The 24,353-nt window shown below is 41.3% G+C and overlaps 1 protein-coding gene across 2 annotated transcripts in view; it reads right to left on the reverse strand.

Moving 5' to 3' along the window:
- Positions 1-8,573: 8,573 nt before the first annotated feature.
- pipox (pipecolic acid oxidase) overlaps positions 8,574-24,353 on the reverse strand; it is a 30,165-nt gene continuing 14,385 nt past the window's right edge. Inside the window, exons 5-9 of one of the 2 annotated variants that reach the window (XM_080731556.1) lie at positions 23,924-24,106; positions 21,025-21,177; positions 17,557-17,706; positions 13,946-14,021; positions 8,574-11,760 (exon numbers count right to left, since the gene is read on the reverse strand). In XM_080731556.1, the coding sequence (XP_080587682.1) occupies positions 11,630-11,760; positions 13,946-14,021; positions 17,557-17,706; positions 21,025-21,177; positions 23,924-24,106 (693 nt within the window). In that variant the 3' untranslated portion in view covers positions 8,574-11,629. The remainder of the gene's footprint in view (positions 11,761-13,945; positions 14,022-17,556; positions 17,707-21,024; positions 21,178-23,923; positions 24,107-24,353) is intronic. The other variant, XM_080731555.1, reaches the window with a different exon arrangement.

Here is a 24,353-nt window from a genome sequence, read left to right on the forward strand (position 1 = left end):
GTTTAATTTCCTGAAGCCCAACCACGGATATCAACACAGCTGGGAGTGTAGGGGGAGAAACGTTCTATTAACATTAAAACAATATTAGACCTCACTTCGCTCACTGGCTGTCATTATGACAAGCCAGTGAAGCCACTATGGAAAAGCCCTACCACTTAACACACAGGCAGTGTGGAAGAATTGACTTTTAAATCATTGATCATGGATATCACATGGTGATGAAGAGGATCAGTGAGGAGTTTGGCTTCCTGGACAGCGCAAAGTGGTAACACCATGTTGATATTGCAGCTCTGAAAACGCTACTATGCTAGCATCTCTCTGTGGTTCTTCTGACAGAACCGCTGAATTACTGCATTTTAAATGGTAATTTTCTCTCCTAGCCCATAAGAATTTCCCAAAGGATATTAACCTTTGGGAAATTCTTATCTATATGGAAACATTTAATCTATACAATAAGAGATAGTTTGCTCAGAACTGCTGACACGCTGAAGAATTTCACGAAGTGCTGAAAGTGTCCTTGAAAGATGTTGGAATAGAGGGAAGCGAGATCTAATCTGTCAAGCGATCAATATTCAATCTCATAGTTTTGATATTGGTTTGGAATGTGCTCGGCATTTTGCCCTTCATTTAACACTGACTTCTGTCCTGTGGTGCACAGGAAAGACATTAATGTTGTCTTTGTGGGGTATTCTGCTCACATGCCAGTAGAAGATGCACTTTGCTGTTTTAGTTAATGAATAGTAAATTAATAAGTAGATTTTCTTATTGCCTATTTGATACACAAAGGGAAATCATATAAAATGTACAAGAAGATATAAATTAGTACACATCATAGAGAAAGCATAACAAAAACTGCAAACAATTAGATACCAATCTGTGGACTTTCCTAAAGTCTATAAACCGCTTTTTAACCACATTAAGTCTTACCCTATTGCCCTATTGTGGCCATGTTGAAACAAATTCCTAAATATAGCCTAGACATATATACGCATGCTTACAATAATTGATACATGTCAAATGGCTGCTCACTGCTCCTAGTGATTATAGGAAGGGTAAATGCAGTGGACAAATTTAGGGTAAGTATACAGTATACCAGTGTTGTGCAGCATAAATAGCCAATCTACAAGCTCACAACGCTTCAGTTTGTTAGCTTGTAGATCAGCAATAAAGTACCTACTGACCTCATGCTTCCTTCTTTGCATGAGGAGTCCAAGTTGCTTCTTTTCACCTGACGCCGGGGGAGTTTCCCCGGTTGGACATAGTGTGTGGAAGGAACACGTTATTCCAACCAGTTCCATCCTCCATCACCCTGGCTGGCCAGGGGGAGGCAGTATAGAGACCAGGATTACTGTATATTTTTTGTGACACAGCGAGAACATGCAAACTCCACACAGAAAGGCCCTTTTGCCAAACCAACCTATGGGCACTGATGACACGGAGGAGAGAACATGCCCACAGCGTCCCCGGCGGGAATCGAACCCAGGACCTTCTAGCTGTGGGGCGACAGCACTACTGACTGCACCACCATGCCCCCATAGCATGCTTTGTTGTTGGTAAGTGATATTTAACTCACTCTCCTTTAAACCCCCAAACACGACACAACAAAGTCAAAAGTATAAAAAAAGAAAGAGTTCACAATACAAATCATAAATGCAGTACAGCATGATCAATGTTAAAACACACTTCTAAACATAAAATAAAATAAGAATTGAAAAACAAAACAGATTTGTCTATCATTTGCAGGTAATATCTGTAAAAAGAACTGTTACAATCCCGTCTAGGGGATGGAAGGAAATGTAACATAAGGCAGTTGGAAAGTAAATCTTTATTCATGACTTTTTTGTTTTAAGTTTTCAGGAAATAATTCACAAACAATGATAATGAATAATTAAAGTAAACAATGAAAAACAACCCCAATGCAACTCAAAGAAACAAAAACCTTTAAACCCTATTCTTACATGTTACCCTCTATCTAACCTAATCTTTACCAAATCGAAATTACAATTAATTCCTAAGCTAACCTAACTATGGTACTCTATATTCTAAACTATCAAAAGCTAGGCGTTTTACAAAAAGCTGGCTTTTGTAGCCATTTAACATAAAGTCACAACCTAGTTGTGGATTATGGATATTAACAAATGTACGGTACTCAAGTTTCCCAAATGCTTTGCTCTAAACTCACATAGTCATTATTCAAAGATTTAGCAGATTCAACAACTAGTGGCTGAGGAATGCTAAACCTTTACCGGTAGCTCCCGAAGTCAGTACTCGGGTGAGTGACGTTATCATAAAATGTGTGGACAGGATGATTCCCCATGGGCAAGGTGAAACAGACTGACAACCAGCTCAGGGTTGAAAGCTCTTATTGCGACCATAGGTCGCAGTTTAGTATGTGAACGGTCACAGCTTGTCTGGAACCTTGTCTGTTAGTTTTTACTGGTTGCTTCCTTTTCCTATCAAGACTAGATGATCAATATTAGATTAGGGACATATTGTTGTAGACAAGTCATTACAGAAATGTTTAAATACTGTTCAAACATCCTGTTAAATGATAAATTCACAACTTTTGCATCTTTTATTACATTAGCATAAAAAACAATGACTTCATGCCTTTCAAAAGCACACCTTAAACATTTGTGTTTAATAATCTCATACAAAGAAACATTAAGTTACTGTTGTCATATTTAAAAACATTAATGCTGGCAAAAGAAATGCTATACTGTACATGAAAATTGTTTGGGGTTCAACATACTGCTTTGGGTTCTGGCTGATGAAGTTAATTAGATATTCAATTCATAACTAATTGAGCATCAGCTTGCCACCCCTTACATTTTTCAAGAGGTGGGTTGCATGGGGATAAACATTGTTTCTTGCAGTGTGCATCTGCCCTGTCTCTTTGCCACAGAAATATTGGCAAACCCTTTCTTTTATTCTTTTATGCCTTTATTGATAGGACAGCAGACTGACAGGAAAAGGAGAGAGAGATGGGGAGAGACACGCAGCAAAGTTTGTCGGGATCGGGATTCGAACCCGCGACATGCTGTCAGGCATCAGAGCATATGTGGTATGCGCCTGGACCGGAAGGCCAGAGGGTGCCCCAGCAAACCCTTTCTAACAAATCATTTTCAGTTACCTTTTTTGGACAACCGGTTCTACTGGATGTGTGAGCTCTGTTAAGTGGCTGGAGGTGGAGATGGTTAGCATCACGCTGAGACCTCTTCGAGAGTCGAGCGCAGTTACAATACTTCGTCTGAAGCTCCCTGCCTACGACTACTGCTGCCGACAAACGAGACAGCAGGACAAGGCTAACAGGCAAGGTCAAAGTGGCACTGGTGTGGGTAAGTGATTCTGCTTACCCCCTGGCAGTGGGCTTTCTTAGGGGGAACATCCCCAAAACCAGCAGGCAAACAGTCGCTCAGCATCAAGCCAGGACTTCATTCTGTTACCCAAGGAGCTCCGCACAGTTAAGGATGTCAGGGAGTTGCTGTGCTGCGTCAGCAATTCCAGGAACACCGAGGGGTGGGTGGGTGGTTTGGCTGGGGATGCGGGGTGTCTGGCAATTTTAGGAAATACTCCCAGGTGCTAATGCCTTACATTTCTCTGCTGTCTGGAGAGAAATTAGATGGCCTTTTAAAGCCACCCTCTCCCACATTAGACAGCTTCCGTCTACCCTGTTTGAATTAGTCTAAAAATGAAACATGAATTATTCCAATCTATCCACTTATTCCTGTGGCCGCTTCTCCCCGAAAACCGTCTTCCGAATGGAGATTACTGTCTGCAACCTTTGAACCCCCTAATCAAAACTACTCAAGGCCGTTCAGTATTCATGAGCTGAGTGATGGAAATCGCCCTTTCAGCTGCTGGCGCATCTCAGCTGCCAGGGAAGGAGAGGGGAGACGGCGAGACCGGAGACAGGGAGACGGATACAGATGATGGAAGGAGGGAATGCTGGCGGAAAGGCACGCATACAGTACCTTTTCCCCAGAGACTAAGTGACAAGGCAATGCTGTAAGAACAGGCGATGCCTTCAGTGTTTTCGCCTGGCAACAGTGCCACACTGAGCTCATTACCCTTCCAAATGTAGCTGCTGTTCCCATCTTTCCCCCTGGGCCCCCCTGCTGACAGTCTATCTTGTTTTTTGGCTGACTCGCAACTGTTGCCGCTGACCTCTGTGACACGTAAACGACAGACAGCCCGGTGCAACTGTCATGTGCTTTGGCAGGCAAGGTGGTCGATAATGTTTTCTTTTCACCAAGGAGGAAGGATGCCATGGCTGAGGGAACAAAGCGTAGCCTGGATTTCCTGTGGTCACTGGACGGAGTGTCCAGACAGGATTTGGGGCCTAGCTGTTCTATTTCCATTTACAGAGAACATTGGGGTGTTGTTTGTTACCCCAGTGCTAACATTACAGTACTGTATGTGTGTTGATCAATGGTCACTGGTCAGTTATTGTCCAATGTCTGTATATCTCCGCTTTTCAGTGCATCATTATTCGATTGTGCAAATTTCAATGCCTATGTATTCCCATCCTCTGGGGTTTTAATCCCTTTGCCTGGAGATTTAACACTTTAAGAGCAGTTTTGGCCTTATCGTTTTGAGCCAAAACTTCAAGGACATCAGGTCTGCCGACATATTGTCCCTTCCATTCATCTAGCACCAGGCGCTTTCTTGCTAGTTTTTTATTGACCTTAAGTGATCTTCTTGCTTCTGAGTTTCCCATCTGCCTTTGCTACGGGGCCATGGGTCCTTACGTGCCCATGGTATCGAAGAGCAGTGGGTGAGAGTTCCGGATCAGCCAAGATTTGATACAGCCAGCATCTGAAAACCCTTTTAGATACAGTTTATGAGGAAGGCAGGTGAACAGAAGGCCTACAGCGCTGCCCTCGTGTCAAGACCTGCCTCTAGATGTGTGGGAGTGCTTGGTACAGGGCCGGGAGCCACAGCGCTGCCCTCAGAAGGTCAACGACCGTTCTGCAGCACATTGCAAGGTCATGTATGGGTCACGCAACTCCAGCAAATACATATTTACACCATACTACTTGCCCCGTGTAGTTTTTAAGAGGGCGTCTTGCCACTGCTGCAAGCACAGCTCTACTGTTCATATAGAATTCGATCATGACCTAAGCCCTGACCTTTCCATTGTGCAGTCTCAAGACAAGTTGGGGGAGATACTGTATTAAGTTGGCATTTCCTTCTGACACTATGGGTGCAGAGATACTTTTGGCTGGAAATGATCTGGGCTACATACTGTAGGAAGTCTGCAACACATCCATTATTCATATCGCAAACAGCATGTCGGGGGGACCTTTTTTTAAATTAATAGTAAAAGAAACTCCAACCCACAACTCACACACAGGGGGATAGTGTAAACTGTTGTACTGTAGGTTACAATTTGAATAATGAGCCTGGTTAACTAAAAGTGTTTTACAACGGAGATATATTGTTAAATTAAAAATGTGATTTGAAGATTTTCTTTTGTTCTTATCTTTACTTTTTTCTCAACTTTTAAAGGGAAAGTCCTCAACCGAAGCATACCGGTATATTTCTGCACTTAATGACTCATATAATATCCTTATTTAGCATGTTGTCTATGGATCAATCTAGAAAATCTATCCTAATACATTTTAAAATGACAATTCAGGCATTTAGAAGACGCTCCTAATCCAGAGCGATTTACAGTAAGCAAGTAAATAGTAAGGAAGAGGTAATACATCAAATGCATAGAAATAGTAATCTAGGATCATGTTTAAACCAAGAACCTATCATCCGTCTAAACAGTCTACATAACATGCTATCTACAGTAAATGACAGATTTTAGCCGTTGCATAATCCTGCAAGGTCGTCAAGGGCAAGTGCTAAGGTGGAGTCTTCAGATTACAGTGGAAGAAGTCTGGGACATGTGGAGCGTTGTCCTGGAGGTTTTAGGGAAGCTTCTGCCAGCTTCCCTGTGTTAGCTGATCTGAGAATCTGTACTCCTCCATCAGTCACAAAATGTAGGGGCAGACCGTTACCTTGCCAACAATTCTCACAAACCAAACACTCTACATTGATTACAATCACTAACACTAACAACAATAATCTTGGGACAAAAACAGGGCAACTTGACATTCAAAAGCAAAGTGACAGATATTCGAAATGGGAACATTTTGCATGTGCCCTTTGTTCAAATTTATGTCAACGCAATTTACGTCTGACAGGTATGAAGCCTGTTTGCTTTTTAGATTGACCCTTTTGTACATGGTGAGTCCTTAACTTATCATGTTTTCAGCTGCTGTGCAGACATTTGGTGAAAAGGTTAGTAGGGAAGGATGATGCGTTCAGACAGGTGCCAAGAAGATCTATGATCTATGGCCTTTTGCTAAACTATCAGTCAATAGGACTCCTCAATGTTGCATCCATCTCCCTGGCCCTCTGGTCCACTTTCTGTGGGCACCAGTGCATATTTGTTTTGAACCTCTACATTTTCACAACCACATGCCATTAGAGCTTCTCACCCCAAGCACACTCCTCAATTTAAACGTCCCTATACATGTTTTCTTGTTGATTGGTTTTCAAGCTGCTGGCTCTAACACATCGGTGATTATTCAGGTTGGGCGTGTGCATGTTGTGTGCGTGTAAGCATGCGTCCAAAACAGAGTAGAGGTTGGCCAGCTCCGCACTGTACAAGAAGAACTTGCAGAAAATTACAGTACAGTAGTTGACCCTTTTTCTGGAATTCGGGCTCCCCAGTGACATCCAGTGAATACTCTCCTTTGTATAATAGGCTTGGCCTACTGTGCAATATGCACAGTAGGCCAAGCCTATTATATCTGCACTTACACTGTACATCTATGCACATTTGATCATACTGCTCTTTATGGCATGTATGGCCTTTTACAGGTACAATCACTGTTATATTGGACTTATTGGGCTATAATGTTTGAAGTATTAGCCCCAAGAATGAAACCAAGCCATTCTGATGCAGAAAGTACCTCAGTCACCAGGTAGAAGCTGCAATCACTTTTTGGCAAGAGTAATAATGCATATTATGGCTCATATGACCTTTCAGAGATATGCCCACTGTCATATTGTTCTGATTGGGCTGTATAATCTTTGAAATTATAACCTTGAATGTCATCAAGTCATTTTGAGACGGAAAGCTTTCTTTTACCAGATACTGTAGGAGGTGCAATAAATATTGACGGGAGGAAAACTGCTTTTTATGGCTTATACAGTCTTTTGCAGGTACTGTATGTCTACTGGTAATTGATCTGATTGTACTATAATGTTTGAAATATAACCCAGAAGAACCAGGTCATTCTTATGCAAAAAAAAGACCTTGAGTCACCCGGTGCAATCACTTTTTGACAGGAGGAATAAGGAGTAATCATGCATTCAGTATATGGCATTCAGTATGTGGCTTTTTTTTAGAGGTACAGTATGTCCACTGGTTATGTTGGTCTGATTGAGCTATTAATGTTTGAAATATAACCCCCAAGAATGACATCAAGTCATTTTGAGGCAGAAACAAGCTTTCGGTGTAACGTAACTGGTATCTGGAAACTCCTTGCATAATTGTTTAATAATATATAATATTTGTATTGCTTATATCTTATTCCTTTTGTGACTATTCTCTAACTTATTCCTCTACTGGCTGCTGTAGCAACGGCATTCCCCTTAGGGATTAACTTTTATCCTGAGGTAGGCACTGTGGAGGAATTGAACCCCTGTCTCAATTGGTGGTGGAACTTCACCCCTGTGCCACCTTATGTGAGCAAATGTACTGTACTTTCTCTGTGCATATTCTTCTTAAACAACCTTGATGAACCCAAGGCTACATTCACCTGAAAGCATGGCAGCAGCTGCAGATCACGGAACAGTAAGGGTGACAGAACAGGCTGTGTTGCTGTTACTGGCAGCCTGGCCATGTGGAAAAGTCATTCTTGTCATTCTTGACATTTTCCCCATCTTTCCAATGTCACATCACTGGGGGGAGAGATGGTTCCAGTTGGTGGCTTGTCTCCCCTACAGGCAATCTTCATGTCACTAGTGTTGCTCCTGTCTACTCTCGTTTATCTGTCTTTGATATTGACAGGTTTTGATAGTGAATAAGGAACTGTTTAAGCAGTGACTTGTCCCATTAAAGGTTACTAATGCAAGCGCACAAATGCAAGACTGTCCACAGAGAACTATCCATGTTTGTGCTTTGCAATGGAAGCACAATGGAGGCCATTAAATAATTAAATAATGAGATTAGCATATTGAGAAGTGGTCTAGCTGGCATAGCCAGAAGCTGGCATACACCTGGAACTAATTAACAGACCACTGATTGATTACAGCTAATCAGGTAGGTGATATGAGCATGCCCAGAGCAGCAGAAGGAAGACAAAAACGATTCTTAGGCAATGTGAGATTATTATGCGTACTATACATTTTTCTAGAGGGCTGTTTCAATTGGCCCAGGGTGATGATTATTGGTGGTTGAATATTTTCATTTGCATGTTTAATGCACCTCTAATTCATATCATTTGCATAATGGCCCTTTCCTATCCGTCTGAAGTCACTTAGAGGCAAGAGAGCAAATGGCTCGCTGATCTCTGGCATCTCTCTGCATAATTTTCCCATTCGTGCTGATGGCCTTGGTTGGCATCCATTGTAACAGGCCGGCTGATTAGTGATTAAAATGTTTACCGGTACACAGGGAAATAGATTCAGGCAATGGCGTACCACTGAAGACTGAGCACGCAGCTGGCTGCACAGAGATAAATGGCTCCATGGCTGATGTCTTTTTAACCATGTGCTTAGCTCGCAAAATCGCTAACTCAAGAGGGGGCATGGGAGGAGGTGTACCGGCGCATAAAAATAATACAGGCTGATGGGGATATGTTTTATTTAAGTTTAATAAAAATGTTCACAGCTGGGTGCGTTTACAGTTGCACAACCATGTTATAATGTTACAGTAGGTGATGATGTTGATGTTCACAGAGAAGGCAGTGTGAGTGCAAGTGATTCATAGATGATAATGGCTGTGCATCAGATTTGTTTGCTTTAGAGAGCGACTGAAGTGAGTGTCTTCCCATTTCTAAAACTGAGCTTTCAGTGGAAAAAAAGGCTGCACACCTACAGCAGACCCAATCACCAGCTGGGGAGATGAGATAGATGTAGCTGACAACTAACTGGAACAACAACTCACTGTTTACATAAGCACCGTCCATGCACTGTCCATGCTCTTTTGATCCATTCAAAAATATGTTTTATGTTTTTGACAATGGGTTGTCCTCAGCTATGCTCTCATTTGCTGGAACCAGACAAAGGACGGTAACAGAGGCTGGTAAAAGTAATTAACAAAAGGTGGTTCAACCATCGGGTGCAACCTGGAATAACTTGATACTGTGCAACGAGAGAACCTGGGCAAAACTTTAAAAAAAATATCCTTGCTAATATGCGTCACCCTCTACATAAAATATTCATAAAACACAAAAGCTGCTTCAGTGGCACATTCGTCCTTGCTAGGATGTCCACTAAAAGATTCAAACAGTCATTTGTTCACAGTGGTATGAGGCTGAGGAAGCATGATAATGGTCGTTTGACTGACTGACTTTGTGTTGTCTGATTGTATGTACAATATATGTATTTATGTAGCTTTACGTACTGTATGTATGCATGTTGGTTTCTTTTTTCCTGACCCGTGTTTACCCTGTTGTTCTGTGTTACATGTTGCCTGTGATTGTGTGTGATGACGCAAATTCCCTGCTGGGAACTACTACTACTAATACTGCTATTTTCACAGCTTCTGCCTTTTCCCTGGACCAAAAGTACATGTCTGTTTTTTTTAGAAGACAACCACCCATTATGGCACAAAGCACACCTGCCCTCGTGTTGGATGTCATACAGTTCTCTATACAACACTGTATTATGCAGTAGCATCATAACACTGAAGAGAAGCATGTGAAATTCAAGTTACTGTAGGTATAGATTCCCGTAGGAGTTGAAGCATTACATTTAGTTTGTCTTGGTTCCACAGATAAATATTGTGAAAACAGCTGATCTACAAGCCTTTGTGAGCTTCGGCTATGTTTGGCTTTCTTATATTATTTGACTATTTGGCCAAAGTTTGACCAGGTTTTATAGTATAGTTTGATTACTGTTGATGCAGTAATGGGCTTTTTCTTTTCTTTATTTTAGGTCATAAAAGGGTCTTACAGTAAAAGTAATTCAATTGTCAAAATCAAAGAAATCATGTGGGGACCCCCCTGGTGGTCCTGACCCACAGGTTGAGAACCACTGTCCTGTTCTACAATGTAAGATACATTTACAATAGGCTCGAGTACAATTGGTTCTCACCGAAAGTACTACATTCTTTTAAAACGGTAGGAAGCACATACAGTAGCTTAATTGCTTTGCTAAAATATCTAGCTGACCCTACCATGCAATGAGCCATGGAATGGCCATCACATACTCTATCGTAGCACAAAGGCACAGAAATACACACTTGGTCCACTATAATGGCCTGCTGCAGTTTAATGCATGATAATTACCTCATTTTAGACATGCATACAATTACGTTTTGCGTTTCCTCACTATATGTTAATTATTGAGATATAGTAGTAGTTAACAACTCAAAGCCATATTTTATACTTCATTGTACAATGGTGTTGCGTGGCAAAAAGAACTCATCTAAAACCCTTAAAGCAGGGGTGTCCAAAGTGAGCCAAAAAGAGGAACATTTTTATACGGACTGCGGCTTCATTCCTAAATTGTATTATAAACGGCCTGCCTGCACTGTCAAACAAGAATACCGTATTTTCCCAGTGTATAACTTGTCAGGATTCCTTGTTCCCTGTTGTCTCATCCTGAAAGGGTCAAAGAAACGTTATTTTTTTACCTTGCACGTCTGGTTACATTTGTTAATGTAAAATAAGGCTATTAAAGTTATTTGTGTTTTGTTTTGTATTTTCTAACGTGGCCCCCTTTGAAAAGAAGTTTGGACACCCCTGCCTTAACGCATTGGCTTGCAACATGTTTTGAGCTTGTAGATCTGCTATTTTTGAAAATGTATTCATTACATTAAAATTTAAACGTAGTGCTTTAGATACTCCTATTATAGTTTGAATCTTAGTAGTGTTGATTTTGACAGCAAATTTTGATTTAGTTTTAGTCATAGTCTTTTGAATAACGTTTCATTTAGTTTTAGTAATCTTAAAAGTTTTAGTCTAGTTTTAGTTGACTAAATCTACAGTTTTGTCAGCAAAAATGTATTTTGAGGGGCCTTGATGGCATCGCTGATTTTACACTTGGTTACATGCTGAAAATAGCCCATCTAGAGCTTGTTGATCTGCTATTTTCAAAGCGCAACACCCGAGCTCAACCAAACATAAAATTACTTGTCTTTCAGTTCTACTGGATCTCTTCTCCCTAACATTTTAATCTACTTTTTATTTGTTGACGAAATTGTCAATATATTTAGTCTTAGTTTTAGTCATCATAGCTTAGTTTTTATTTTGTTTTAATTTAGTTTTCGTCTGTGAAAAAAAAGATAGTCAACGGACATTTTTCGTCACAGTTTTGGTCAACAAAATCAACACTGAATCGTAGGTCTTCCATTCGGGCACACATAAAGAAGGCGTTTTCTTAACCGATAACGCAGGTTCTACAGAGCTGATTTACGATGTGCCTGGAAGCGCGCCATCCTGAAGGGGGAGAGGTCATAGGAGGGCACCTCCCCCAGGCTGAGTTCACTCAGCAGCTTGCCAACCACTGGTCCCAACTTGAAGCCATGACCTAGGGAAGACAACCAGTCACAGTGAGCGGTGCGCTTAGGTCATCAAATCATGCTGGGTAAATCAAAGTCATAATGTTGGAGATATATAAACCCCCGCCTCATGTGGTTTTACCACATCAGGCTCTCTATAAATAGCTTTGGTTTCCCTTCACCACTTTTTCTTAAGCCAGGCGATGGGTTTAAGGCCCTGAACGAGTGAATGGATGAAAGGAGATCAGAGCTATTTCTCTGGCTGTCGCCGGGCATCGCTTCACTTATGCAAACAGAGGCCAGGCACTAAGTTATGGGAGATTTGTGCCTTTTCTTAGTGATGGCTATATATTATTATGTGCTCCGGCCCCAGGAGCGAGGTGAGGGAAAAAAAGAGGCTATTTTCTGACATTCAGTTCTTCTTGTTGCTAAGGTCTGAGAGGCAAATCGTGAATGTCAACAGGGCTTCAGGAACGCGGCGCATTTACCATCTGACAAAGGTCTCTCAGCTCCCGCGGATTCTGCCGGGCTTTGAAGTCATAAAAGCTGGGCTCTGACAGTTTGGGCACGTGTGTTTTCATCTCGCCAGAGGAGCAGAATGGAAGCCCTCAATGGCTGGCCGAGCCCACTGGGTGACTTTGTAACCATGGCAACCCCCCAGGACTTGCTTTAAAGCACTTGTGCCTGGCTTTGATGACAAATGCAGCAGAGTACTGTAGGAGGGGGAGCTTTTTATTTATTTATTTATCGTCCCTTTTTTTTTCTCATAGTAATACAGATGAGCCCTGCAAAATGATCCAGTTTGTTGCTGTGCTTCTTTACCTTAAGACCTGAGGCCTGAGTCTACAAAATGCCTTCTAAATCAGTAGTTCTCACACTTTCACCATTTTTCAAAAATGTTCAAAAATGGCGTGCTGTGAGCTTGTGTATCTGCTGTTTTTCTAAAATCGAAAATGGCACAATTGCCTTCCCGGTTTTAATGGGTTAAAAGATGGCCTTCTTTCATTCTTTCCAGAACAGCAAATTAATAAAATGTGCTGGAGGGTCTTGATTCTCTGGCTCTTCATTAACCACTTACTGTAAACCCTATATACTTCATTGATCAGAGGCCGCAGGGATCTATACTGTGTGCACCCCTCATTTTCTCCTGCTACACCAAATCTCTTTGGCGAAAATCTCTTTTGTCTATAAGCTCTCAGTGCGTCACGTTGTGAGCTTGTAGTGTAGAGTTTTTTTTTTTGCCCCAGAATAGGAAGGCTGGGTTGAAGTGGTTAACTCATTAACTGAGGTAAAACATTGTCTACTCTGCCCCCTGCCAGGATTCAGAGAGTTTCCACTAACCTGAAAAATCATAGAATATCATTCTTAACAACAATCCATGCACCTACGCTCGGAGAATAAAATAATTGGATTACACGTCATTGGCAGTTAAAGAGTTACAACATGATTGTATTGCACCATGACACCGGACGGGGGAAAAAACATTCTGCGGGTGACACAGTACCTGTGTACAGTCTGGCACAATGTGGATGCGGAGATGCCAAACACATTTCCTCTGCATTGTAATCTGTGTCTACGGTAATTGATTACATGGCTTGATAAGACTTTTTCTGAACCTGCGGGTTATATTTCCAGGCATGAATGCTCCATCCTCTAGCGGCCGGCCAGCCAGCCAGCCACTGGAATGGGTAGAAAATTAATTACACACGTGTAATGAGCTGAAAAAGATGACAATGAGAACAGATGGAGTAATGCCCGGAGACCCCCGACAGAACCGCCGGGAGAAGACCACCGCCACACGGGGAGAGGGTGGGATGGAGATAAGTCTGCTGCACTGCCATGCTAATGAGGAACAACACCAGTCCAGACCTACAGTCAGAGCTCCTCGCCTCTCACAATGGGGTTTTAAGAAAAACTCTCATTAAAAGTTAGCGCTGTGTCTCTGGCAGAAGGACTTGGTTTGTGTCCAGGGCTGGGGGGGCTTATTCTGCAACTCTAAACACAGTGTGAAGTGCATCAAACCCACTTCTCTGGAAGCTTTTCCATCTAGGATTCCATTTTTCCGTTGAAGCAGCACTTAATCTGAAAACCACTTACATTTCTTCCCATACTAGAATGACTGTAGAATGACTACTGTACTACACTTATGTCTACTATACTACACTGTACAATGACTACTATACTACACAACAACACACTACTGCACTTACACACCTGAGAATCCTGCTCCAATCACAACATTGCTATAGGTGGGGTGGCAGTCCAGCACAAAATTGCTATCTGGTGTCATCTGAAAAAAAAGAAGGAAAAAAAAGAGAGAGGTTTTGTAAGTTTGATTTGAAGCTCTGAGAACACATACTTTCTATTCTTTGCACCATCGCATTTGTATGATTCCAGGCTATCTATTCCCTTCAATTTTAAATACATTATTTTGTTTTGATTATTGTTCCACTTTTGCTTTGGCAATGTTTTCTCATGCCAATAAAGCCCTTTGAATTGAATTGAGAGAGAGCAGTACATGAAGGACCAGCAGGGTAATATAATTGTGAGCTAATTAAAGAATGAATTACAGCCATATCTAGACAAATAAAACCTAACTATGTTCTCTATTGGTTAAAGTACTGTTTGGTATGAAATCTAGAGATAGTTTATCTTAGCAATGTAGCTAAAATCATTTAAAAACTTCTTGACAGAAGGTAATCAATGTAGTTTTCGGTTCCTATGCTCTCTGTCAATATAATGTTGTTGGGATCCATCATTTACTGTCCAGTAAGCAACACAACATTAAAGGGATAGTCCACCCCCCCCAACCCATGATATTTTTTAGTTTTTGTCGCATTCCTAAGCCAATAATTTGATGACCAGCAGTGGTTCCCTATGGAGACACAAAGAGTCTCCTCAAATTATTGGATTAGGAATGCAACAAAAACAAAAAATATCCATGAATTCAAGTCTCCATGTGGTGAGTAATCTGTAGAAAAAAAAGATTAGCTACATAAAACAGCAAGACACATACTGTGTATTTCTACAAAACACTGCATTGTGGAAAGCAGCAATATTGTGGTTTTCCAGAAGCAGTCGACAAGGTCATAGAAATCCAGCTGTCCTGGAGCGATGTTGTCTTTCGAGAAGTGTACAGTATTGCTTGAGGGTAGAATGGCTGCTCCAACCCCTTCCCCCTCAACGTGCACGCACGCACGCGCACACACACACACACACACACACACACACACACACACACACACACACACACACACACACACACACACACACACACACCTCAAGATGGCTCAGAATCTCACACCTGTGTGTGGGTTTGGGGAATGGTTGACGATGTAGCAATACATCTCATACTGAGACAGCACACATCACACCACAGGTGTTGACAAACCTGCTCCATCTGTATGTTTCCAACATGAATATCCTATCTTTCGAGTCGATAATGCACTCATGTCACTAGCTGCTTCTTACTTAGCACAATGATGTCTCAGAAACAAGACATAGGGCCCTATCTTGACATTCTAGGTGCAATGCCTTATCGCAATAATTCCTGTTGCTATACATAGAAACATCTGAAATGACACAGATACTTTACCGCAGGGGTCTTCAACAGGGGGTCCGGGACCCCTAGGGGGTCCTCAGAGTTACTACAGGGGGTCCTCTAAATCTTTGTGTGTCTTTTCTTCTTTTTTTATATTAACCACTTAAACCCTAGTGTCCTTATTCTGAGAACTTTAGCAGATCTACAAGCTCATAACGCCTCGCAGAAGAGCTTTGGTGTAGAGGGGAAAAAGAGCAGACTAATTACAGAGTGAAAGGTCAAGTTTATTAAAGGAGCCATAGTCAACTTTTTCTTGAAAAACGGATGCTAAAATAAAAAGAATGTTTTGAAAATATTTTATAAAAAAATAAGCTTCATATATGTGTTTCTATTCAAAAATTACCACAAAAAGCGTAAAATAATGATAAAATAATCATTTTGGCCATTGTCAGACCGACACTTTGTTTACATTCTAGTCTATAGACTAGGATGTAAACAAAGTGTCGGCCCTACAATGAAAAAGTTGACTATAGCTCCTTTAAGTATCAAAGGTTCAAGTGGTTAAATATCTGAAAAAATTGACATGAATCCAAAATACACAGATGATCGATCGTGCTGTCAAACAATGAAACTATATGGAATCTATGAAAAGGTTGTGGGGGTCCCTGCTTCCTCTCTCTCAGCTAAGGCCCAGTCTTAAAGGGTTAAGTTGCTCTACTACTGCTATGCTGGAGTTCAGCGACTGCTTGCTCTGTCCATGGTGCTGAAGCCCCTGGGCGGTTTCCCTTTTCTCTCAAAATGTCATAGGCTAGTTTTTGTCAACCTGTTATTGTTGTTATATTGTTGTTTTTGGATCAGATATGTAACTGTACATAGTTTAGGTGTTAACAACAACAGCATGGCTTCTCAGTCCAATCATAAGTTACTGGGGAGTTAGAAAACAGCGAGACAGGAGACATAGGTGAGTCGAGGTAGTTTACTTATCTTCACATAAAGCACATATACTGTACACTACGCTGCGGTCAGTTACTATACAGGGAGGTGTGCAGTTTGTGAATACGAATAATTTGCTTTGGTTACATTTGCAGTTAGTTAAGCAGTACTGTATTTATAATATCATAAATAATATATTACCAGTAAGACGCCCTAAGGGCGAAAAACTGCCTCGCCGCGCAGACGGAATGTATTTGCAAGTGTGATTCAAGTTGCAGTTGTTTGTTTAAGTTGGACAAAATGTGGACAAAATATTTTCCCAAATATGGATATGACTGACATCTGACATCCTATATGACTTGTGTTATAGACCAGATGAGACTCACACAATACTCACACTCGGCCTCCACACATATATGGGCATTCTAAGCTATGGGCTTAATATTGATGACATCAGGGATTTCCATATATGAGCAGGTCAGCTATGGACATTGAGGCTTTGTAAATTAATTGTGTCTTGGCCATATATGGAGCGTCCATATATGGGCATTGCCAAAAATGGGTCAACAATGTGATGTCACAACAGGTCATCTGTAGACATTGAGGCGTTAAGTTGCCTTGGTCATTGAGTCAACAATGTGATGTCACAACAGGTCAGCTATAGGCGTATCTACCTACTCACTGGCGGCCAAGGTTCTTCCGGGTTTGATAGTAAATGCTCCCTACGGTTGCAATAAATAAGTCAGAGATGCAACAAATAGTTCACTTCAAACCACTAGGGCAGAAGTAACAGGAGCTGTAATACAGCGTCATGTAGAGGTTGGACAGGTTGACCAGTGGCGTCACACGGGGTAGGAAAGTAGGACTGAGGTACTGGGGCCCAAGGTGGAGGGGCCCTAATAACTTTATCTATTGAAAAATAGCAGATATACAAGCTCACAGCGCGGCACCGAGTGCCGCGCTGCGAGCTTGTAGATCTGCTATTTTTGAAAAGTTGTGAAAATGTGTGAAAATCTTTGAATATATGTATTTTTTTAAGCGAACATTTCTAACTCAAATTTTGCTTCTGGGGGTCCCTGGAACTAAATATTTTGAGATCGGGGTCCGTGGCCAAATATCATGGCCAAATATCATCTTGGGGGTCCTTGACATATTCTTGCACACATTTTCAAGATTTTTCAAAAATAGCAGATATACAAGCTCGCAGCGCGGCACTCGGTGCCGCGCTGTGAGCTTGTATATCTGCTATTTTTCAATAGTTAACATTCATGGGGGGACTGCAGTGAATCCTTGTACCCAGGGCCCAGAATTTGGTGTGACGCCCCTGCAGGTGACAGACTTCTATACGCACCGTGTACATGCAGCTCTCCACCACGGCAGGCACAGGGTCCAGGCCAGGGAAGCAGCGAGCGAGGTATCGTGATAGGACGTCAATATCAGACTTATCCGTCTGCTTGTCTCTCTCGTCTGGCTCTGTCTTACTACCCATGTGGTAGCACACCTAAAGAAATGTAATCACACAGGACTATTATTACATAGTAATAAAAGAGACTATTCTTAGATACTAGTCTTCGCTTTACATGGGGAGGCTGTAGCTCAGGAGGTTGCGTATTTCCAGTACTTTTACTTCTACTCCACTACAGGTACATCTCGGATTCAAATATTGTACTTTAACTCCACTACATTTATTTGAAAACTTTAGTTACTAGTTACGGAATATGCTGACTTGAAATATTTATTTAGGAATTATTTTATCATTGGATTACATACTGTACTTCCACAAACTATTGTCCAATACATATCCATAGAATGCCTTAAAGGGATATTTCACTTTCAAAAAAACTTTTGGTAATTTTATCATCTAATCAGGCTTTTATGAATACCCTGAACAGTTTTTAATTAGCTTGATTGAATATTTAGATATTTGATGTAAATGTTACCAGGCCCTCCAGGCCCAGGGCCTCTCCCCACACACACCCATTGTAACTTCAAACTTCATTTTAACCATGATAGATTAATTAAAAACACCCATTATTTTTTCTGGTGACTGATACTACCCTCCTAATACGTGAGCAGGCCGTGTTTTTCCGATAACATTTTTCATTTATTTTTTATAATTATTTTTTTTGTATTTCATTTTTTCTATTTTCCCAAATAATTATTAAAAATAAATGAAAAAAGTTATCGAAAAAACACGGCCTGCTCACGTATTAGGAGGGTAGTATGAGTCACCCAAAAAAATAATGTGTGTTTTTAATGAATCTATCATGGTTAAAATGAAGTTTGAAGTTACAATGGGTGTGTATGTGGAGAGAGGCCCTTCCACTGCTCCCTGTTGAAAGTGGAATGTCCCTTTAATTAGAATAGAATAGTCTCCACTCCTTGGTGTGTGTTTTTTTTGTCACTGTATATTTGCACATACAGTATGTACAATTTGCCCTCTGCATTTACCCATCCTATAAATCCTAGGAGCAGTGAGCAGCCATTCTGCGGTGCACAGGGAGCAATTAGGGGTTAAGAGTCTAGCTTCAACACATAGCTGGTCTGGAATCGGTTCTAGCTCCCCAGGCAGGCTCACTAACCACTCTGCTATGGCCGCTCCCAATTGACCAATCAGAATTAGTATTCAACAAACCCTTGTAATAAAAAATATTAAGTCCTTACCGATTTGCATGATGTTTGGACAAAATTATAATTAACTACTCATTCCATATTATGTATGCATGTATTTTACGTAAATATAAACCCAGTGCCAAGAGTTGGCAAAGCCCCCTCACTTGTACTTTCTGCAACCCCCCCCCCCCCCCCACACCAGTTTTATGTTCCCAATAGAAAAATGGAAATATTGGCAGAGATACGAGTGTCAAGTTGCCGTGTTTCATACAGTGATGAACACCTTCTTTGAAGTTATCACCCATAAAATATTTGAAGCTTGTTATCTGAGCCAGTCTCTTTTCCCACTCTTCAAACAGCATTCAAACATAGTTCTAAAACAAGGCGCTGTTATTTCAGGAGGACTATCATACTTGAACCTCATAGCAAATTTGCAAGTCATATTTTGTTGTCTTGCAGGCCTACATTCTGAGTTCTCTGATTCTAATAATTGTGCCCATGTGGCATGTTGTTCCCTAACGATTCAGCTACACGGTCATCCCAGGACACATGTTTAAAGGGATAGTTCATCCCCAAAATTACTTTTTTTCCCCCTATCGATTACTCATCCCATGTGGATACTTGAATTCATGGATATTTCTTTTTTGTTTTTGTCGCATTCCTAAGCCAATAATTTCAGGAGACTCTTTGTGTCTCCATAGGGAACAAAGCAGGCGCTTTGTGTCTCCATAGGGAACCACTGCTGGTCATCAAATTATTGACTTACTGTAGGAATGCCACAAACTAAAGACTATCCATGAATTCAAGTCTACATGGGTTGAGTAATCGATAGGAAAAAAAGTTTTTTTGTTTGTCCCTTTAATACTGGCTTCACCACTTCTGTGAAATAAATGTATTATTAGATTTTGAAACAGTAGACTTGTGTAGTTGTTATTTAGCTTTTCAGAGGCTATTAAATCAATGCATTTCATTAAACCTACCACCAAATTTACTAGGTGGCGAGTGGTGACCTGACACTCTTCCCCAAATATTCCTATTTCATATTATAGCCATGATTGCACAATTACGGTCAGGTAGGGGATTGTTCGCACTTCGCAACTAGTCAAAAAGCCACTACATTTCCACCCACCACAGGATGAAAGCAAAGACGAATGATAACCTACTTTTTTACTTTATAAAATATTTTCCCCCTTTCCGTTTTAACCCCCATTCACTTCATGCTGGTGCTGGGCCTGCGCCTGCACAGGACACAGTACTAGTGACTGTGTCCCAGAGTGAATAATATGATGTGGCATCGCCATCTGTCCCCCCTCCACCCCTCCTCTGCGTTGCATGGTGTGTGCCATTAGCCTCCAAACTCCTGCTGGCTTGCCATCATGCCGAAAATAGACGTAATATCCAACGAAAGTGAACCAAAGCAAAACGAATGACTCACACTACATGAAGTTTTAGAACAGTTGAGGGTAAAGCAAATATTTCTGGCAGATGTGAAGCAATCTCAAACTTTTTGTTTTTTATTTTCAAGAGTAAGAGTTGGGGGACATTCTTCTAAGCAGAAGTGCTGGCAGCCTTTAGATGGTCTTATTCTATAACCAACCTAGCCAACCTGGCAGTCCACGTTAGCTTAAGCCTTAGTCACATTAAGCCCCACTGAAGCATGAAATGTACACACTAGTGATAATGAACAAACGTGATGATGCCATGACACTGCATTCACTTTTTTACTTTTTGAACGTGACTTTGGTGTAGTTCAATTAATCTTATTTAAAAAGGTTAAGCACTGGAAATACACTTAAGGTTAGGCAAAGTTCGGTAAAGCTTTCAGGTCTCAAGTTTAGTACATTTAATGCTAGTTCAGTCGGCACAGTTGGCATGGTGCACAAGAAGTAACATTTTGTGTGTGTGTGTGTGTGTGTGTGTGTGTGTGTGTGTGTGTGTGTGTGTGTGTGTGTGTGTGTGTGTGTGGAAATGACTGGATACAGTATGGGCTCTAACCTGAATATTACTGAGCACTAAACGGTAAATAGACGTGCAGCACTGCAGCGCCTCTTGGTCTGGTCAAATATTTGTATTACTCTTATCTCCTTTTTTGGCCGTTACTCTAAGATGTTTTCAGCCTTACATGAGCATCTAAAATACTACTCAGCCACCAGCCACCACTAGGGGGTGAAATGCGTTGCCGTGGTACTGGGTTGTTATAGCTCACCTTCACCAGGCCTGGGTACTCATTGGAAGGAAGGCCATAGATGTGATGCTTGCCTTCCTGGCTGCCCACCTGCAGGAAGCAGGGGAAGCGGCGCTTCACATGGTACGACCCAGGAACCTTCTCTTTCCAGTAGCACACGTTGATCTTCAACACCTGATGAGGTCAGAAACAGAACCACAGAGAAACTCACTGCTCTGGCTCTGATCACAGGGATGAGGACAATCCGAGTGTTATGCTCAACTAGATTCCTTTAACGGGCCTGAAAATTCAAACCTGAACCGAACTGACAAAGCTGAAGCCCAAGCCAGTATCATCACATACAATACTGAGCCCGAGACCAACAAATACACATGCTGGTTATTGCCAGAAAAGGCTATACAATTTACGTAGGTAGCAAGTCTAATCACATACTGTATTACAACAGGTTGGGAGAGAGCAAGCAACCAAAAAAAAAAGCCCTACCTTATACCCAGCCAATCAGCATAAATCATCAGCCCGAACCCAGCCCAGATGTGCAACTAACAATGTCTTGGTTGACCAATTAATTGATTATTTGACTGTAAGAAGACAGCCCTAGGACGCTCCCTGGACATCTTTTTGGAAGACACACACCTGTAGTGTGGACATATACATGCAGTACATGCATTGCAGATTTATTGATCATGTGCACCAGCATATATTATATCTATTTGACCATTTTTAAGCATAAAAAACAACAAATAAACTAAGAATGTCTTGGTCGACCAATTCATTGAATATTTGACTGTGAGCGGACAGCCCTGTGATTTTTGGAAGAGACACACCTGTGTGTACAAATAAATCCAGTACATGCATATTTATTAATCACCAGCCTATATTATATCTTTGACCATAAATACATGCAATTACAAAAGCAGCACTGTGGTGGTGTGGATGGAATAAGGATTAAATGAATTGCATGTATGCTCGTACAAATCATGTCCATGTGTGAGGGGTGGTAATAAGGACACAGTGTTCAGGAGCTTTCAGTTTAATGAACTAACCCTCTGCTCTCCCGTTCCGAGGGACCATAAAAATTCAGGCGGCGCAACTACATCCAATGAGCACATACCCGGTGCTTTTCTACCAGCTCACTCAGGCGTGGCATTCCCCAGGCCCCCCCAGCCCGCTAGCCTGAATAATGCAATTCCAATACCAACTCCAATTCTGCACTCAAACAGCTGCCTGCTTGTTTTTCCATCACCTGTTATTTTCAGTTTGTGTGGCATATTGTGCGAGGGGGTGAGATTGCCTGGCTACCGTTTCTGCATGCATGGGTGTAAAGATGCACAGTAGAATCCGCAGTGTTAATTTAACTCGGCGAGTGTGGACTAGAAACGGACCATTTTGGGTACGTTTTTACACTGCCATAGTTACATGAACACTGGGGAGTTGACTGTGTAGCTGATGTAATGGTTTTGCTTCTGTTTGAACCAACAGAGTACGGCAGAAGGTACAGGTCCTTTCCCCAGGTTTCTCTCTACGACCAGGGAGAAAGACAAAGAGAATGTCAGTCATAGCTCTCAGCTTTTAGCCTGAAGGCAGAGTCTGGACTTCTAGTCAGTGTTTCAACTTGGGTTTGCAAAATGTCTGATCTACAATATAATAAACCGTATACATTTAAGTAATAATTTGTGAGGCTACTTTGAAACTATCGTGGTATTCCCCACTGATCGCTAATAATAATAATTATTATATATATATATATATATATATATATATATATATATATATATATATATATATATATAATTTTCATTAAAAAAAAGCTCTATGTTGTAATGTTTTCATTTTTAAATCATTTGATTTTATTCCGATAATCAGTTAGATTACCTGAACAGCTGGTAGCTTTCTAGCCAACCTGGATTTCTACATATAATCACCAGATAATGGCAATTATCTGGTGTTAAGAACAGATAACCATCCTAATACCTTCATAGCGATTAAATGTATTGGTCTCATAAACAACTGCTGTTAGTCTAGTTTCAATCTGTTTAGGGCATATATAGACACCAAGTGGTTTCATCTTTAGTGAACCGTCTATTGTTAAAGATATCCAGAGCTCATTATAGATCCTAGGTGGCAATTCTATCTAAGCTTTCTTCACAGGGTATTTCAAAATGTGATGCAGCGCAATATACTGTACATGTACACTATATGTGGATTAGTATAATGTGACAATATTATACTGTACCTGTATTTGATCTCTGACTGAATACTAATGGTTGTGACCACTGCATTGATTGTACTATATACTACTCCATGTTGTCTTTTGTTCTCTTTGGGGACTACAGTACAGAATACTGTCTACCTATGATTATAGTGCAGTATGAGACAGGACTTTGTTGCCCTGACTATGCTACAGTTCAAAATAAGGGCATCCAGTCAGCGAACTAGCGGTTCAGAGACCACTACGTATGCCTGTACACGTCCCCCCGCCTCCCCGTTCCAAGCTTGGGTGACTTCGTAGATTCTTTTTTGTTTGTTTGTTTTTCCTAAGCCAATAATTTGAGGGGACTTTGTGTCTCCATAGGGAACAAAGAAGACTCTTTGTGTCACCATAGGGAACCACTGTTGGTCATCAAATTATTGGCTTAGGAATGTAACAAAAACAAAAACAATAGCCATGAATTCAACTTACATTAAGTCTCCATGGGGTGAGTAATCAATAGAAAAAAAGGAATTGTTTGGGTGAAGAAATATCCCTTTAAGTACAGTACTACACAGCCAGTATGTGAATGGTTGGTGGTTCAGTGCTGGCCTGTAAAGCTGCAATCCGTTACTTTTCAGTCCCCGGACCCCACTTTGAGAACCACTGGTGTAGACCAACAGCGTGGGATTACAACACTATACAGCACCTGAAGTGAATCCTGTTCAGTACCTCCAGTGGAAGCTGTAGTCCAATGTGGGAGAGCAGGGTGGAAGCCCACGCTCCAGCTGTGATAACCAGGCTCTTTGCTCGGTACACATCACTAGACGTTGACACTGTGACAACAGGGCCAGGCTTAATGTCCGTCACCTTCTGTCCATCTTTAATCACGCCACCCAATTTGAGGAACTGCCCCTGGCAACAGAGAGAAGAATCAATACGTCAATACGGAAAAGATTCCTGCTAGGTTTCTTTTGTTGGTGCTGCTGATGTGTTTACAGAACAGTTGACAATCCCTCATTTACATTCCCTTTGATGCTGCCCGTTCTTCTTCTCCACGTTATTTGAGACCAAATTTGGAGGATTAAAAGACCAAAAGCAATGTGACGGTTGATTTTAAATGCAGCAGTCACTCACGAATATTAAAAAGACCCGCATTCAT

This window comes from Nannobrachium achirus (assembly GCF_963921795.1).
Source record: "Nannobrachium achirus genome assembly, chromosome: 8".
NCBI lineage: Eukaryota > Metazoa > Chordata > Actinopteri > Myctophiformes > Myctophidae > Nannobrachium > Nannobrachium achirus.